The sequence below is a fragment of the Bison bison genome, unplaced genomic scaffold (genome assembly GCF_000754665.1).
Source record: "Bison bison bison isolate TAMUID 2011002044 unplaced genomic scaffold, Bison_UMD1.0 scf7180017864466, whole genome shotgun sequence".
Taxonomy (NCBI): domain Eukaryota; kingdom Metazoa; phylum Chordata; class Mammalia; order Artiodactyla; family Bovidae; genus Bison; species Bison bison.
This window is the reverse complement of record NW_011495027.1, coordinates 14,560,307-14,577,772: the sequence shown is the minus strand read 5'-3', so window position 1 is coordinate 14,577,772 and position 17,466 is coordinate 14,560,307. Positions and strand designations below refer to the sequence as shown.

Sequence of the window (17,466 nt, the reverse complement as noted above, 5' to 3'; positions counted from 1 at the left end):
TGCTACACTAGCTGTGTGTATATTGTTTTCCACAAATACTACTGTCTTTAAATAGAAAGTGCTACTTAAATATAAAATATAACCAGTTAAATATATGTGCTAATATACTTTCAATTTCAAAAACCTGCAAATATTTTAATTAAAAAAAACAAAGGTCACAAATATAGTTCATCCTGCCAAAATAGTACTGTAATATCAATAGTTTGCACAATAGTTAAAAGTTAATTTTATTACACATATATTTTTTGCTGGATGGTAATACTTATGCTCTAGAGTTGAAAGACCACTCAATTAGGTCACCTTGAACAAGTTATTTAATATTTTCTAATCTCAGAATCTGGAAGACAGATGACAATGGCTGCCATGCTTCCTTGCAGGATTATTGTAAGGATTAGATAAAAGACCACATGTGTGCAAGTATCATGAATTATAAAGCACAGAAAAAGGCATATAAAGCATATAAAAAAATATGCTGCTGTTATGTTTTTTTCTCTTCCTATATAATCGCCATTTATACTCCAGCTAGACAGAAGCTTGGAACAAACTAGACAACAGGAGAATATATTGTTGATTTTTTATTAGAAGAACAAACATTTTCTTTATAAAGTAACAGTTCAGAAACGAAGAACATGTTTAGCTCTAATTCACTTCAAAAATAAAACAACAATTCTTCTGGTAACAATACATAAATAGATCAAGCCTGATATCTATGTAGACCAAGATCTACTAGGTGTGTAAATATAGAACTATATTAATAGTAGACAAACATATTTTTCACACTTGATGTTTGAAAGAGAATTTTTATATTACTTCAGTATGACTATTTTAATGGCTGTATTATTGGAGAAGGAACGTAACTGAAACAGACTTAAAAATAGTCAAGAGTGTTCTGTTATGGAAAAAGGAAACCTCAATAGCTGCTTTGTATATAAAGTTTATAGTTAAAATATTATATTTAAAATACTCCCACTCTGTGAAAAGAGGAAAACCCTTTCCTTTAACATACAAAATTAAGATTTAAGTGAATATATTTACCAAGCTAAAAGCTAACTTAAAAACACAATTCAACACAAGTTTCCCCATTTCTATATTCACATAAAGGGACTACATGCACATCAGGATTTGAATTCTATTTGAATTAGGGAAAGCACCTATCATCACATGAGAATGGGAAGTATCAACTCTCTCAGGCAGAGTAATATAAATATTAATTCAATACTTCATAAGTAATTAATTCTTATTCAATACCTAATAAGTAATTAATTCAATACTCTGCTGTAAAAGCAAACAAAGCACCGAAAATACGTCTTCATTTACTCATTCCTATAGGGGAAATGGCGAGTCATGTAATAGAATCTATGTCTCTACCTTATACATGAATGTCAAAATTCACTCTTAGGCGACTATTTCAATAATATATAAAAAATCTGATATAAGAAAAGACCTGACTTTGGATCATAGTACCTCGATTAATGCAAGAAGTAACGTACTGATACAAAATGACTAACTTCAAAACAAGCAGTTTCTTTGGGGCCAGGTTCTATCAAAGAGGTTGACTGCCAAATATCTTAATGATTATGCTAACTGCTTGAAAGCTGTCTAGAAACCTTTAACCAAAAAAAAAAAAAAAACCTTTATGTAGGTATTATACACAGGTATACCTAAGATACACACAAGGTATACACACAAGGCACACACAAAACTGTACCTTAGATACAAGAGCTAGAGAAATCAGGAAACAATATGTATATAAGCAACAGGGGAGAGGAAAAGAGCTAAGGATACATGATAACAGAAATCCAGGCATTTTCAATAGCTGGCTGAGGTAAAATGACAAGTGAAGTAAGAAGAAAAATTAAAGTAAACTATATATGCAAGCTCATTTTAAGTTCATTGTTATTTGCCAACTTCCAGGAAATAACAGTAGCACACAAGTCAGTCAGTGTTCAGCAATCAAGATTGTAGTGATCTTGCTGGAGTAAAGATTTCTGACAGTAAAAGCCCAAGTTAATTTGCAAAAAAGCCTCTCAAATGTATCTATGCAAAGGGAAAGTTTGGAGAGTACATGAAAACCATCAGGAAAAAATATCTTCATAGTAAATATAAGATTTATGTCAAAAACATGATAAACTCAGTAAAGATGTTAAATATAGAATGAATAATTAACACCACAATGAAACACTGCATATGGATAAAAAATAGGAAAAGCCACTAATGAAACTTAATGAAATATATTCTCCTGGAAGGAAATCATTAATGATAGGATTTCCAAAAGACACAGTGTCACTGTGCAGTGTCAACTGCACATATTCCTAATAAAAGTGGATAATACCCCTAAAAGCTGTGTTACAATTTTCTACCAAGTGTGTTACAATTTCAGGGTTGTATAAATTAAATAATTTTAAAAGATCCTGGTGAAAAGGAGTCTACTTCTATACCTTGAGGGCTTCCCTGGTGATTCAGAGGTTAAAGCATCTGCCTGAAATGCGGTAGACCTGGGTTCGATCCCTGGGTCAGGAAGATCCCCTGGAGGAGGAAATGGCAACTCACTCCAGTATTCTTGCCTGGAGAATCCCATGGACGGAGGAGCCTGGTAGGCTACAATCCACGGGGTCACAAAGAGTCGGACATGACTAAGCGACTTCACTTTCTATACCTTGAAAATACAGAAACTGAACTAGAAAGCTACAGTAAGTGAATGATATTTTTGTCTGCCAATACACTGAAAAAGATTTCTGAAAAAGGCATTAGGGCCTTTTCATTAATAAATGTGAGGATCATTTAAAATAATTTACTTTTTATTTGATAATCATTATTTTTACAATGATTGGTGATTACTGGTGGTGACTACCACCCTAAATGCCAACCTCAATATACGTAACATTACCTTGTTGGTTGACTTAAGAGGGTTTTTATTTTTAATTAACTAATTAAAAGATCATGACTTTACAATATTGTAATGTTTTTTGCCATACATAGACATGAATTATCCATGGGTGTACATGTGTCCCCTGACTTCAGAGGTTTTAAGAGAGACTGGACTGCAACATACACGAACCTCAGAACAAATTCAGGAGATGGTTAAATTTTTCCCCTCCAACCCTCACTAATACAACTCCATTTTTAAGATTTTTTTTCCTGAGTTACTATTCTCTTATAAAATAAAATGCTAGGGGGAAATAATTCCAATTAACTGAAAGTAATTGCCAAAGATCGTAACTAATACATGGCAAGAGTCTGGTTGGCAATGTCACTCAAGCTGCCTTTACATGGCAGCGATTCCCAGGGCTTGAAAAACTAAACAGAGCAGTGGGCTCCCAATCCCAAAGATTATAACTGTTAGCTCAGAGGAGCCTAAGAGTCCCATTTTTTATAAGCAATCTATATGAAAAGAAGGTTCTGAACCATACTTTAAAAGAACACTCTAAGTTCTCTTCCCCTCCAAACCTAAAGATACACTATGCCTGCTAAATGAATTCCCAAGGCATAGGTGATATTTTTTCATTCTCTCAATCATCTGAACAACTATCACTATAGAAGTAGAGAAGCAGGCTTGAAATTCTCTTCCCAAACTATTATTCCTTACCTGTAAATTTTACATGATTTCTACTGTTTTAACAAGCATAAAAATGTAGCACCTGAATTACAAAGTTTAGATCTAACTCATTTTATTACACACTGAGATGTACATGGATGGTTGAAAGGTAGGAAGAGATCTACAGCACACCAGCTGTCGGCTAAGTTGTGTCATGTTGAAAAAAATGCCCTCATATCTATAATGTGTTAGGTTCTAAGAACACAGCAGAGAACAAAGCAGACATGACAACCACTCTTATACAGCTTATAGTCCAACAGATAACACAGACACTTTTTTGTTTAGTTGCTCAGTCATGCCCAACTCTTTTGCAACCCTATGGACTACAGCCCAGCAGGTCTTCTGTCCATGGGATTTCCCAGGCAAGAATACTGGAGTGGGCTGCCATTTCTTCCTCCAGAATTCAGACACTTAATAAGTAATCATAAATTTGATCCGTGGTGGTGAGAACTAAGAAAAGAAGGGATCAAATCTAGTTGAAAGGTTATAGAAGACCTCTCTGGAGAAGAGATTTCTAAACTGAAACTTGAAAGACAGAAATGAGTTGGTCATAAAGAGATGAAGAGAAAAGTATTTTATTTTATTTATTTATTTTTTCCACTCAGATTACGTTCTTTCCCTCTTCATCTCCTAAAAGGAAAAGAAGAACGATCATCAATGGCTAACGGCAGCTGCAGAAGCAACCCCAAAAGCCGACTTCACACTCAGAAGAGAACGCTTTATCTCTTCCTCGTGGTTTCGGGTGCTCTACACGTTCAGAGAAACTTCTCCAGTAATGAACTATAGAAATGATCCCTGAAAGTATAGTCTTGAGAAAAGTATTTTAGCACATAGAATATAGCAAGTTGTAAGCCCATGAGATCAGAGAATACACAGCATACACAAGAATTTAAAGAAGTTCAATACACATTAGATGCAGACAAATACTGTTTGATTCCATTTATGAGATACCTAGAATACTCCAATTCATAGTCAGAAAGTACACTGGTAGATGCCAGGGGACTTGGAGTGAAGTTGGGGAGGGGAACTGGGGAGTTAGTGTTTAATAGAGACAGAGTTTCAGTTTAGGAAGGTGGAAAATTCAGACATGGATGATGGTGAAAGTTGCACAACAAAAATATGGTTAAAATAGTATTTTTTACATGACTTTTACCACAATAAAAATAAAAAAAAAAAAAAAAAAGCCCAATATGGTTACAGAGGTGTAAGATGAGACTGGAGAGGCAAGATTTAAGAGTTTTATGTAAGTATGTTAAAGAAAGAGCATTTTTATACCAAGGACACAAATCAGTCATTGAAGGGTACAGAGAAAGGAAGAAATATGACTTTAAGTTGAGATCATTCTTAAAACTCACAGTGGTGGATTTAGACTAGAAGGCCAATGAGGCACAGATTTAAGAGATGGCTTGATGGTTTAGATTAGTGCTACTCAAACTGTGGTTCATGGACTAGCAGCCCAGTTCACCTTGCATGAAAAGAAGTTTGTATCAGAATTTATGATCAATATTGACACTAAACAAACTATAGCTTAAAGTAAGCTAATTTGAATGTTGGCACAAGCTTCTTATAGCATTGGAGACTAGCACTTTGAAAAACACTAGCTTAGGCTACGGTGATGACAATTAAGAGTTGGAGGCAAAAGGATAGACTGAACAAAAATTTAGGATCTAAAATCAGTAAGATTTGGTGATAGGCTGAAAGGAGGAAGAAGAAAGATTCAATGTTTTCTGTCTTGTTTCTTAGATTGATGGTACTTTGTCCTGATCAATACCTAGAGAATGGTATATGAAATACAGATTTTAGTATTTTTGGTGGTGGTGGGGCGGGGGGTGACAGGAGTTTAATTGAACACACTAAGTCTGAAGGTGCTCCACCGTCCTAGCCTGGGTCTCTCAGAAGATGTGTGACCTAGAAATAAAGTTACATGAGTACTGTCAGAATCACAAAGTGTAACTAAGCTGTGTATAACAGGTGAGGTCCCCCTAGAAGAAGGGGAGGGATACAACAAATAATGAACAGAGAGGTGGGATGTATCTAGGTGAGAAGTGTTAAAGACCAGGAGAAAAAAGGATTTTAAGAAAGGGAAAGACAGATTCAGTGTCAAAGGTTACCTAGAGGTTAGGTAAGATAAGGACTGAACAACTCTGATGAGATTTAGCTACTCCAGTGATCCCTTGTTGAGTAAATGGGTGCTGAAACCAAATTACAATAAGTAGAGAAATAAGAAGGGAATAAGTATAATAAGCAAAGACAACTTATTTAAGAAGTGTGGTTATAAATGAAAAGAAAGGGAGATGAGGTGTTAGATGGATAAATATACGAATTATGGAGTTAAGGGTAATAAATTCATTTAAAAAAAAAGAGAGAGACATTTAGGCACACTTGAAAAACTGGTGAGAAGTAACTAACATGGAGAAAAATACAAGAGAAAGGGGAGATAAAAGTACAAAGACTCCTAAGAGGCAGAAGAGGGTGGTGTCTGGTGTTTACTGGTCTTAGAAATATCTATGCCTTATATCTAGAAGAAAGAAATGTGTGGGTATAAGTATATTTTGTGAGAAAGGCTGATAAGAGTTTCCATCTGATAGTTTCTTTTTTTTTCTGAGAAGCAGTAGGCAAGGTCATAAGAGTGAAAAGCGACTTGGTAGAAAGACAAATTTCCATCTGATACAGACAATTGTGGAAAATGGGAGAACATGCTGACTGAAGAAACGTGGTAAGATTTTGCAGGCAGAGTAGAGGGCCTATTTGTAGTTAATGCTGATGAGTTTAAACTGCTATCAACTGGTTAGATTATGTGATATTCTCTGGCTACACTCAATAGTCCAGATAAGGTATGAAGAAAAAATACTGGAGTCATCAAAAGTATAGGTTTTAAAAGGAGTCTGGATTACAAGATAATGGGACAAGCAAGATTAGAAAATAGATTCCTTTTTTCCTTTACCAGTAAGTGCAATACAGTAAGCTCAGATACCAGAATAAAAGCTTAATAATTATCTCTGTAGGTTTTTGTAGAGAAGACCTGAGTGTATGTAAACATTCACAAACACCAGTAGTTTAATGCTTATTTTCTGTGCAGAAGATCGGTTAAATGAAAACCTATTAAATACTGAAAAATATATATAAACTACTTTCCCCATTGAATCACATAGCCCAAATGAGGTACAATTCTGAAACAAATTCCATTTCACTGGTCCTTTACTAAACTGTGTTCCTCTGGATCAGAAGGGAATGACAAAAAGAAAATATTCCACATTAAGAAAAATGTGCACTATATTTAAATTTGTTTGAAGTTGTGAAAAATGCCATCAAGAACATGGCTTCTAGATTGTCTGCTATTGATCAAACCTCATACCACAATTATTTTGGTATCTATTTTTATCTCCAAAGTTGGAGGGCTGAAACATGTTAGGAAAGTTGATTATTTTTGAAAAAACAACTTTATAATTGCTAATTTATTCCTGAAAAGGGAAGTATGATTAGATCATGCAATTGGGAACCACTGAGTAGAAACATACTGGAGAAGAGTAGACTGAAAAAATGTCTACTTTACAGATGTGTACATTATAAATCATTTACCTCTTTGAATCTTAGTATCTGCTAACAGGAAAAATTCCTGTTCAGTTTACAATACAGAGTAGTCAGAAAAAGAATGAGATAATAGCACTTGGTAAATCATTTCAATTATGCTATTATTACTAGTAAAGTCTTTCTGCTACCTGAAGCTACTTCTGCTCCCCAAATGAGATTCTAAGAATGGAAATGAAACAGTAGTTAAAAATGGCCTGGTTTCAAACAAGTTATTTTAATCTGGAGGTAGCACTGAAGTAATATATCATAATCAGTCTGAAAGTAAAAGAGTGAAAGAGAGAAAAAAGAGGTAAGACCATTTTAAGTGGAAGATGGCTGATTTAATGGTTTAACCACTCCAATATTCTTGCCGGGAGAATTCCATGGACAGAGAAGCCTGGGGCAGGCTATTATAGTCCACAGGGTTGCAAACAGTCAGACGCGACTAAGTGACTAACACTTTACACACACTTAATAAATATTTAATTTTTTAATAGTGGAATAAAAATAACAATATTATACTACAGCACAAGAAGTTAAAGAGACAAAGGAAGATTTAAATAAGACAAAGACTGGTATGCAGTTTTCAATGCTAGCTGTAACATGAGCAAATTTTGCTGCTTTGAATAGTTTCTTACCCTCCATATACAACAACAACAACAAAAAGGTAAGTGATTGGAATAAAAAGGAGACCAAGAGCATATCGAAAAAACCTATTTTTAAAAAATACTTAAAAAGAATATCGGAAATCAACTGAGAGCTTATTACAGCATTTGAGCCACATGAGTACTGATATATTTCAGCCAAAGTACCTTACAGCTAATTAAGTACTTTGAAACTCCCACTGGAAAATGTAAAATCTTAAACAGGTATGCATGCATAATATAATCCTGCTATATCCTCAAGAGCACAAAATATTTGGACCTAGATAAAACAAAAATGCAGAATATAAGCCTATATTATAGATAACTACAAATATGACAATTGTTAAAAATAAATATTTCTTTTTATCACAAATACTAAGCTTTCTAATACTATCTCTATGACATTAATCTGTGTCATCTAAAATGCTATATGGTACTGCTAAGTTATGTCAATATTAGTTACTGACATAATATTAATATTAATATGTAAAATAATAATATTAACGATATTAGTTACATATATATGTGTGTGTATATATATCTGCCACTAAAAATTATTGCTCTCAAAAAAACCTAGACTTACTAGTTTTGCTTGCTGAGCGTTTACTGGATCGCCATACTGGAGAAGAGCTTGAAACTGGTTATTTTTTGTAAATGTGATTATCTTCAATACAGCACCAAACTTAGAAAATATCTGTTAAAATATTAAAAATCAAAACAAATTATATCTACTGTATTATTATTTCTTCATTTTATAGATAAAATGCAAATGAAATTAAACTTACTTGGTGAAGAACATCAAGTGTTACAGGATAATACATATTGTCAATAATTATTCTAAGCACTGGACTCTGGGCTGGAGTCACTGCACTCTCACTAACTGTGGTGCCACTAAGAGGAGTATTTGCTGTCTGGACAGCAGTCACAGCTTGAAGAACTGCTTGAGCACGCTAAAAATCAAAACATAAGCACTTTAGAAACATTCCTGGTATATTCACTTATACTTTGCTACATGCTACAGTATTAAATTCTTTTCTAGAACACATACGGATTAAATAAAATTTAACACTCACTCAGTAAATACACTTTTAAGCACCTGCCATAAGCCACATATTGCCTGTTTACAATTCAAGTATCATACTAGTATTTACCTCAAAACAGTTATTGAGGGTTTGGGACCAATGCTGAACAAGATAGATAAGTCATGTAATTTATTCTCAAAACAGCATGATGTAGTCTGACAGATTCAGAAAATGTTTTAAACAGAAACTTTTAGAGAACAATGAAACTTTAACATTATTCATTCCATAAAAAAGGCAAATGGCAAACCTTAAGAAGAAATTACTAGATTATCCAAAAGAACACCTATAAAGCTTATTATTTCTAATAAATCCTAAAAGAGAAACATTCAGATACAAATTTTTTTTTGATACTAGTGTAACTTTTGAAACCAAAATTTTTACAACAGAAACTGATGTATACCACAGTACACAGCCATAAAATTTTCAGGAAAACTTCAAGATAAAATATAAAGAATCTTTCCCATCCATGTTATTGTTTCTAATATATCATTAATGGTAAAATGCACTATCCTTTTATGTAGGACTAATAAGATATTGCTAATTGAACCATGACAGATCAACTTATAAGACATATCTTGATTTCTGAGATTTTAAAAAGTGAAAAAAATATATACAGAATTGAGAAAATACAGTATTTTTAGGAAATATGTCAACTAAATCTATGTTAAATGCTCCAAAAACACTGCCTTTATTACCATTATGTCTTTTCTATTATTTCTCTGACAGATTCACTGATAAGGAAATAATTGTTTTCTACCTTATTTGGGGGTCAAAAAACCTATATAAAGGCAAATAACTGTTAAATATAATAGTAACTAACACCTCTATGCTGCTTTACAGTTTGAAGAAGTTGTACTGGCAAACGAACAGGCATATATATAAACAAAGCACAGCGATAAATGAAAAGGAAGACAAACACAAAAGAATAAGAACACTTATGTATAAGGAAGGATCCGTGCTCCCTTTAGCAGCACACATACCAATATTGAAACAATACAGAGTTTAACATGGTCCTATGCAAATATGACCCCCAAATTCATGAAGTGTCACATTTTTTTCTGGACCTGTTAGCTAAAGTGGTGTTGGTAATCATTTTGCAAAACATAAATAAATCATTTTGCAAAACATAAATAAATCATTTTGCAAAACATAAATAAATCAAATAAATAAGTTGTATATCTTAAAATTTACACAATGTATATGTCTATTATCTCAACAAAGGTGAGGGGATGCTCATTTCACTGAGATCAGCCTTGGGATTTCTTTGGAAGGAATGATGCTAAAGCTGAAACTCCAGTACTTTGGCCACCTCATGCAAAGAGTTGATTCACTGGAAAAGACCCTGATGCTGGGAGGGATTGGGGGCAGGAGGAGAAGGGGACGACAGAGGATGAGATGGCTGGATGGCATCACTAACTCGATGGACGTGAGTCTGGGTGAACTCCGGGAGTTGTTGATGGACAGGGAGGCCTGGCGTGTTGCGATTCATGGGGTCGCAAAGAGTCGGACACGACTGAGCGACTGATCTGATCAGATCTGATAACTAGGAAATCACAGAGCATAATCTCAAAGAGACCACACACTCATCTAGTCAAACTTCGTCATCTACATGATAATTAAATAAAACATGACCTATAAATTTATGTTAGCTAAAGTGACTAAAATCCAACATTTTGAAATATATGATAAATATTTAATACAATGGACACATTTACACGACTTATAGATATTATAAAAGAAGGATGAAAGTATTTCTAGAACAATGTTTGTTAAATATTTGAACATATTTAGTCCAATACAAATTTAAATAAAGTATTTTAAGTAGCTCATTGCAATATCACTTTCTTCATTAATGAACATGTCTACATACATTTATTATAATAAGCATGGAAATATCACAACTTAGAACAACCCTTCTGCTACTATTTCAAATAACTGAATCAAATAATCAAATACCTTTCTAAACAGGAATCACATGATCATGGCATACTATCCAAACAGTATAAAAAGTTAACTTTCCTCTGCAACTCACTCACCTGTATGCTTTCCCCTACGAACCCTCACAATAATCTTGGGTATTCTTCCAGAGACATCACCTACATATTCAAGCATGTATGTACATATATACTCCATACAAGCATATAAGCACTTATCTACTGCATATCTTTCTTTCCAATACTATACTCACTCTCTACATCTTCCTTTTTTTACCTTAACAATTATGTTCTCTATTAACAAAGAACTTCATTCATGTTTCATACATGTTTTAAAAATATTCATGGAGCAGAGGTGACCTGCCAATCTAGATTTTAATTAAACTTTGTATTGAAACAATCATACACATAAAAGGACACAAATCATGAGTATACACAGCTCAATAAAATATCAAATAAACCATATCATGAAAGTACTATCGAGATAAAAAACAGAACATTACCAACACTCCAAAAGCCACACACACGTTTTCTCCCAGTTATGTAAATGGAATGTACTACTCTGGTCTGGCTTCTTCCAATAAACATAATTTTTATGATGTCCATTCAAGTTTTGGATGCACCAGTAGCTTGTTCATTCTTTTTGCCAGGGAGTATTCCAACAAATAAATATACCACAACACATTCTACTGCTGCTCAACATTTAGATCATTTCCAGCCTTGGGTAATTACATATAGTGTGCGATGAACTTTCCCATACATATCTTTTGATGCACATATATATAAATTTTCTCAGATATATGACTAGTAAAATTACTATGTCAAAGAACAGGAATTTGCTCAGCTTTAGCTGATAAATGAAGATTTAAAAAACTATTCTACCAACTTACATTCCCATCACTTATTTGTAAGAGTTCAAGCTTTTCTACATTGTTCCAACACTTGGAATTACCTCATTGTATCCAATATGGTAGCACATAGCAGTATCTCACAGTGATTTTAAATTGCATTAAAGGTTCTTAATCCAAACCTAATCCACTTTGTAGATCAGAGGATGGCTTTCAAGGAAACTGGCTTATGGAAACTTGAAGATGTCTAACAACTGGTCATATGAAGTGTGGGATAGAAACTTGGCACAAACATAGGCAGGTCACAATATTTCAGGCAAAAGTTACATCACAGAAACAGTGGCCTCCAAAGACAAAATAAGAGAAGGTATGCCAAGTTATAGGATCTATCATCACTACTGAGATAGAAGCACAGGAAAATGGAGGGGGGAGCAGCCACAGAAAGAAACAGTAGTCATCTCAGAAAGGACCTTTATCCTGAGCATGAAAACAAACTGCTGCAGGGGAGCAAGTTAGATCTGTGCATTTTAGAAAGAGATACACACACATTTGTACTAGGGAGAAAGTATTCAAGACAAAAATTAAAGATCAGTAAGAGAGTTACTAACTTTCCTAGTGGCTCAGACGGTAAAGCATCTGCCTACAATGCAGGAGACCTGGGTTTGATCCCTGGGTTGCGAAGATCCCCTGGAGAAGGAAATGGCAACCACTCCAGTAATCTTGCTTGGAAAATCCCATGGACGGAGGAGCCTGGTAGGTTAAAATCCATGGGTTGCCAAAGAGTCAGACACGATTGAGCGGCTTCACTTCAAGAGAATTATTAGGTAAGATTATTATATAGCTAAGAAATGGCTATGTCTGAGCAACTGAAGTAGAAAAAAAGAAATGAAAACTGGGCAGATATTGAGAAGAGTGAATTCATAGGACTTGTGACTTGATAAAAGGTTGTGGAAGAATTCATGGTTGATGTACATATTCGTCTCTCTTTTGTTATAAAACACTATTAAAATGCCTATAAATAAATAAAAAATGGAATAAATGCAGAGACTGAAGAGAGGTCATCACTGGCCAAGAATAATTTTATCAGAAATTGCATGGACTGAAGACACAGTGAACACATAGCAAACAGCGTTTGCATTGGTAGCAGCCATAGGAATCAAATTAGAAACTGTCAAGTACACAGAAGGCGGTGAAATGGAATGTGAAAATAAAAGGATTAACAGAAAGCCTAGCTAACAAACAGCTAAACTCTTCTTCCTCCTCACCATCAACCAACTTAATAAAAACAAAATCAACAACTAAACACCCCCTTAGAAGAACAGAAACTCTAAAGAGGGTTTTAAAGGCCTAAGTAAAGACCTCTTTGGCATTTGGGGGGATCCCAGCTTAGTATCCAACTCATTACTTTACTCTAGAGGAAAGCATGTAAAGTCCAATAAAACCTAACTGCCCATTCTGAAATATAAAACAAGCAATGAGAGCGGGTGGGATGAAGGAGGACAGCAAGATAAACAGCTAATACTAAGGAAAGTAAAAGATAGCGGAGTGTTTAAAAATACCATTAATTAGTATCCATAAACAATGACCAGGTGTAATATAAAAAGGCTATCAAAGAAGAACTTTTTTAAGTCAAAAATATGGCTGTAACGTTTTTTTCAACAGAAGGAACGTTGCACTGATTATTCCCTATGTCAAAAATAACCAAAACTGTAATAAGTGTTTTACTCTTTAATTTCTGAGGTTTGTTACTCAAATGTCACTTGTCAATCAGGCTTCCACTGGTTATCCTATTTGAAATTACAAGGCCCCCTCCACACCCCACCACAGACATCTATCTACAGATGTTTTATCTTTGTCCTTTCAACATCCTTTTAATTTCAATCTTTTAAAATGAGAATGTATTCACTAATTACTTTACTGAAAATATTAATATGTTAAACCCAACTGGGATATTAAATGCCACTTTAAGTAAAAAGAATAGAGAATAGGCATTTTCCTTTGATAAAATTTTAAGAAGTACAACTTCTGGTTCAAAAGTAACAAAAATTACCAAACTTAAAAAAAAAAAAAAACAAAAAACTGAAATGTTAGCCTTATCTTTTAGGCAAAAAGTTTTACAAGCTTATTGTTCATATACTATCAAAATGATCTTAAGTTATTTTTTACAAAGGTTAAATTTTGTGAGGATTATTTTCCATTTGCTAAGGCAAAAGCCAGACACAGCTTTATATTTTACTAAAACAGATAAAATTAGCTAAAAGCTACATTAAAAGAGCTAAAGTTTCTATATCACTGTTTACTGCAATCCTAAGTGTTTATATCTAAAACCACTCTTCTATGATACTTTTCTAAAGAAACATTAATTTTAAATAACTAGAAACTTCTACCTTGCATTTTTAAAAGATAACACATTCATATATTCTCAATTCTTTTATTTCCCTCCAAGAAAATCATTAATTCATCTTTAATAGGAATTTATCCATAAGAAATTAAAACCTATAAAAAGTCAAATAACCAAAGGTACTGAATTTCACACAGTAAATCTAATCAAAGTTGTATAACAGTTTATAGTTAAGTCCTACCTCAGACAGTTTCTGTACAAGTTTTAATTTGTACAAAGAAAAAGAACTTTGACCAGAACCTTAAAAAAACTGAAAAGATACTATTTAATTTATCCAGTACTAATTTAAAATATGAAAATAAAAGACTGCACATATGTTCTGTAAAGTAATATACTATTTAATACTTAGGGACATACTGTAAGAAAATATAGCAACAACAACAAAAAATTAAAAAGATCATACAAAAATCTTCTCAATGGTTAAAAATTTTCTCCTAATATGAGTCTTAATATGCTCTAGGACATTTTGTTTATGAACCTACACATACTCACTTGGTTTAATGTATTATCTGTTTTTAGTTCCTTGTGATTGGAGTACTGGATATAAATCGGTTGGTTACGAAGGTGAGGTGTCACAGCAGAGTAGTAATTAACCATGGTAATAGCTGCTTCCTCTGTTGCTAGTTCCAAAAATGCCTGAAAATTTAAATAGCAAAAATTATAATACTATAAATTAAATTCAAATAAACTTCCATATCTGTGTAATCTATTTGGCTCATTAAAAAATCACTATCGAGAATTGCCCTAATAGGTAGAGTCAGAAATCCTTATTGAAGCTTAGAAATACAATTAAAGCTAACCTTAGTAGAAAGCTCTTAGCGTACACAGTATTTCTGCCTTCCATCTCTGATTTCCATACATTACAAATGTAACTCCTCAAAAAAAGGCTAGAGAAAATAAAATCCAAACATTTTCTAGAAACAGAATTTTACCATGCCTAACCTAGAAAACATGAGCTCTCCAAGTCATTTTTAAAGCATTTATAATCTACTAGAAAAAAAATTAAATGCCATCTTATTAGTGATATTAACTATATTTAAGAGAGCATTCAATTTCTCTAAATTCTTCTAAATGCTATTAGGAACTTTAAAACAAAATTTGATTTTTAATACACCTGGACCCTACTGCTACAGATATATCTATTCAGTATAGAATATCTGGGACTAACACTAATTTTTTCTAATGCTATCAGATAAATATTTCCCTGGGATAAGCTTAAAAGGTAAGATGATACTAACGTCCCTACTGATTTCTGATATTACAAAGAGCAAAGCCACAACAACAAAAAATATTTCATCTGTATTTCCCACAATCTCCTTGAACAATAGTTCAACTACAGTCCTAAAGTGAATTTACGAAGCAAAATTTGAAAACTATGGTGACTTACTCATTTTAATTCCCTAGCATTAATTTCTTATACACAGCTACCAGGAAAAGTCAGAGTAAAACTTCTGTCATGTTCCTTAAGAAAAGTAACCTTATGTATAATTATATAAACTATCATTTCATCAGGCCACAGCTAAATCCACTTGCTGGATAGTTTGGAGCTTAACATGGTAAAAGTCCAGAAATAAGTATACCTGATTTTTTCCTTTCAGCATAAGGATGTTGGTCACCTTACCAAAAGGTAAGCCTAAAGCAATAACTTCAGTTTCTGTCACTTCACCAGGCAATTTTCGAATATGAAGTACACGAGAAGGAGCACCATCCATTTTATCTTCTCCTTTGAATTTTTTACTATCATTACCATTGGCTGAAAGAAAATAAAGAAACAGTTGTGTTTATCTTATGTGCGTAAAAAAAAAAAAAAAATCACAAAACAAACTTCAACAGAGAACTTAAAAACATAGCTAAGCATACCTGTGATACTAAAAATTTACAAACACGGTTTTCAGAGTAATGGAAAAAACTCTTATCCACCAATTACTACTAAATGATCTCATCAATTAAGATTATTATTGGGTAGAGACATCTCTGGATAGCATATGTAGAGTAACAACTGACAATCAAAAACATTAAAATGAAATTTCATAAAGAAATGGTCAGTGGCTATACAAAACAATTATCTTACAATTCAATCATCTGAACAGACTAAGGAATATACAAAAACAGTGAAAATTTTGACTTAGCAAAAATTAGGGACACTATATTTTACCTGAAAAATTCTAAATTGCTCAAATTGGAAAATGTACTAAAAAAATGGAATCAGATAATGCTTTAAAAATTATTATGCAGTCAATCCACAGTATGGCTTATATTCCTCTACCTAAATATTTTATCACTATCAACATCTACCTATTATATTATCACTCATGGACTTGATTATCTTTTCTGTTACTCTGCGCTTTAGAGTGATATATTCTGAACAACAAATTAATTGCCTACCTTTATCCAAAACTATACCAAAATACAAAAAACAAAAACAAAACTTATGAAAGATGCAATAAACAGAATATCATCTAAGACTCAAGGATAGTTCTAAGAATCTATTAAAATGAAAAACTCTTACACACAGAGAAATATACATGTATACTCCATTTTTGTATACAAATTTTGGTACTTCACAGTACATACCCCCAAACACTCAATACAATAAAACTAAGACCATCTTGATCTTCTAAAAGTGTCCTTAAAATTTATTCAAACATCAACTCTTTAAGCAGTTACTTTCTTGAGTATCAAGAAAATGTCTGGCCTTTTAGATTCTGGAGTACATCAATGACAGCAAGCAATAAGAGCCCTGATGTTCTCTCGTTGTCTACTGAGACAGATGGCCTACCTAGTACATGGACAAGATAACTTCTAGAAGTAGTAGTGCTATGGAGAAAGTAAAGCACAGTAATGAGATTAAAAGTAACATAACAGAGGACTGGAAGAGGGTGATATTGTAGTGGTTTTACTGGATGATCAGAGATATGTGATCTCATCTGATAAATCATACAACTTGAAGTGTCAATTAAGTCACAGTTTAAGAGTTGCATTCAAGTTTATACAGACAACGCATTTAAAAATTGCGTAGGTTGACTTTCAACATAAAACTAGTAAGTTCTACTTCAGTCAGTTCAGTTCAGTCACTCAGTCGTGTCCGACTCTTTGCGACCCCATGAATCGCAGCACGCCAGGCCTCCCTGTCCATCAACAACTCCTGGAGTTCACTCAAATTCATGTCCATTGAGTCAGTGATGCCATCCAGCCATCTCATCCTCTGTCGTTCCCTTCTCCTCCTGCCCCCAATCCCTCCCAGCATCAGGGTCTTTTCCAATGAGTCAACTCTTCACACGAGTGGCCAAAGTACTGGAGTTTCAGCTTTAGCATCATTCCTTCCAAAGACACCCAGGACTGATCTCCTTTAGATGACTGGTGATCTCCTTGCAGTCCAAGGGACTCTCAAG

At 33.6% G+C, this 17,466-nt stretch overlaps 1 protein-coding gene across 2 annotated transcripts in view; it reads right to left on the bottom strand.

The window, feature by feature from the left end:
- PTBP2 (polypyrimidine tract binding protein 2) overlaps positions 1 to 17,466 on the bottom strand; it is an 80,445-nt gene that overhangs the window by 26,483 nt on the left and 36,496 nt on the right. For both annotated transcript variants that reach the window (XM_010860497.1, XM_010860498.1), the window contains exons 3-6: positions 15,655 to 15,827; positions 14,567 to 14,710; positions 8,595 to 8,759; positions 8,393 to 8,503 (exon numbers count right to left, since the gene is read on the bottom strand). In XM_010860497.1, coding sequence (XP_010858799.1) covers positions 8,393 to 8,503; positions 8,595 to 8,759; positions 14,567 to 14,710; positions 15,655 to 15,827 — 593 coding nt within the window. The remainder of the gene's footprint in view (positions 1 to 8,392; positions 8,504 to 8,594; positions 8,760 to 14,566; positions 14,711 to 15,654; positions 15,828 to 17,466) is intronic.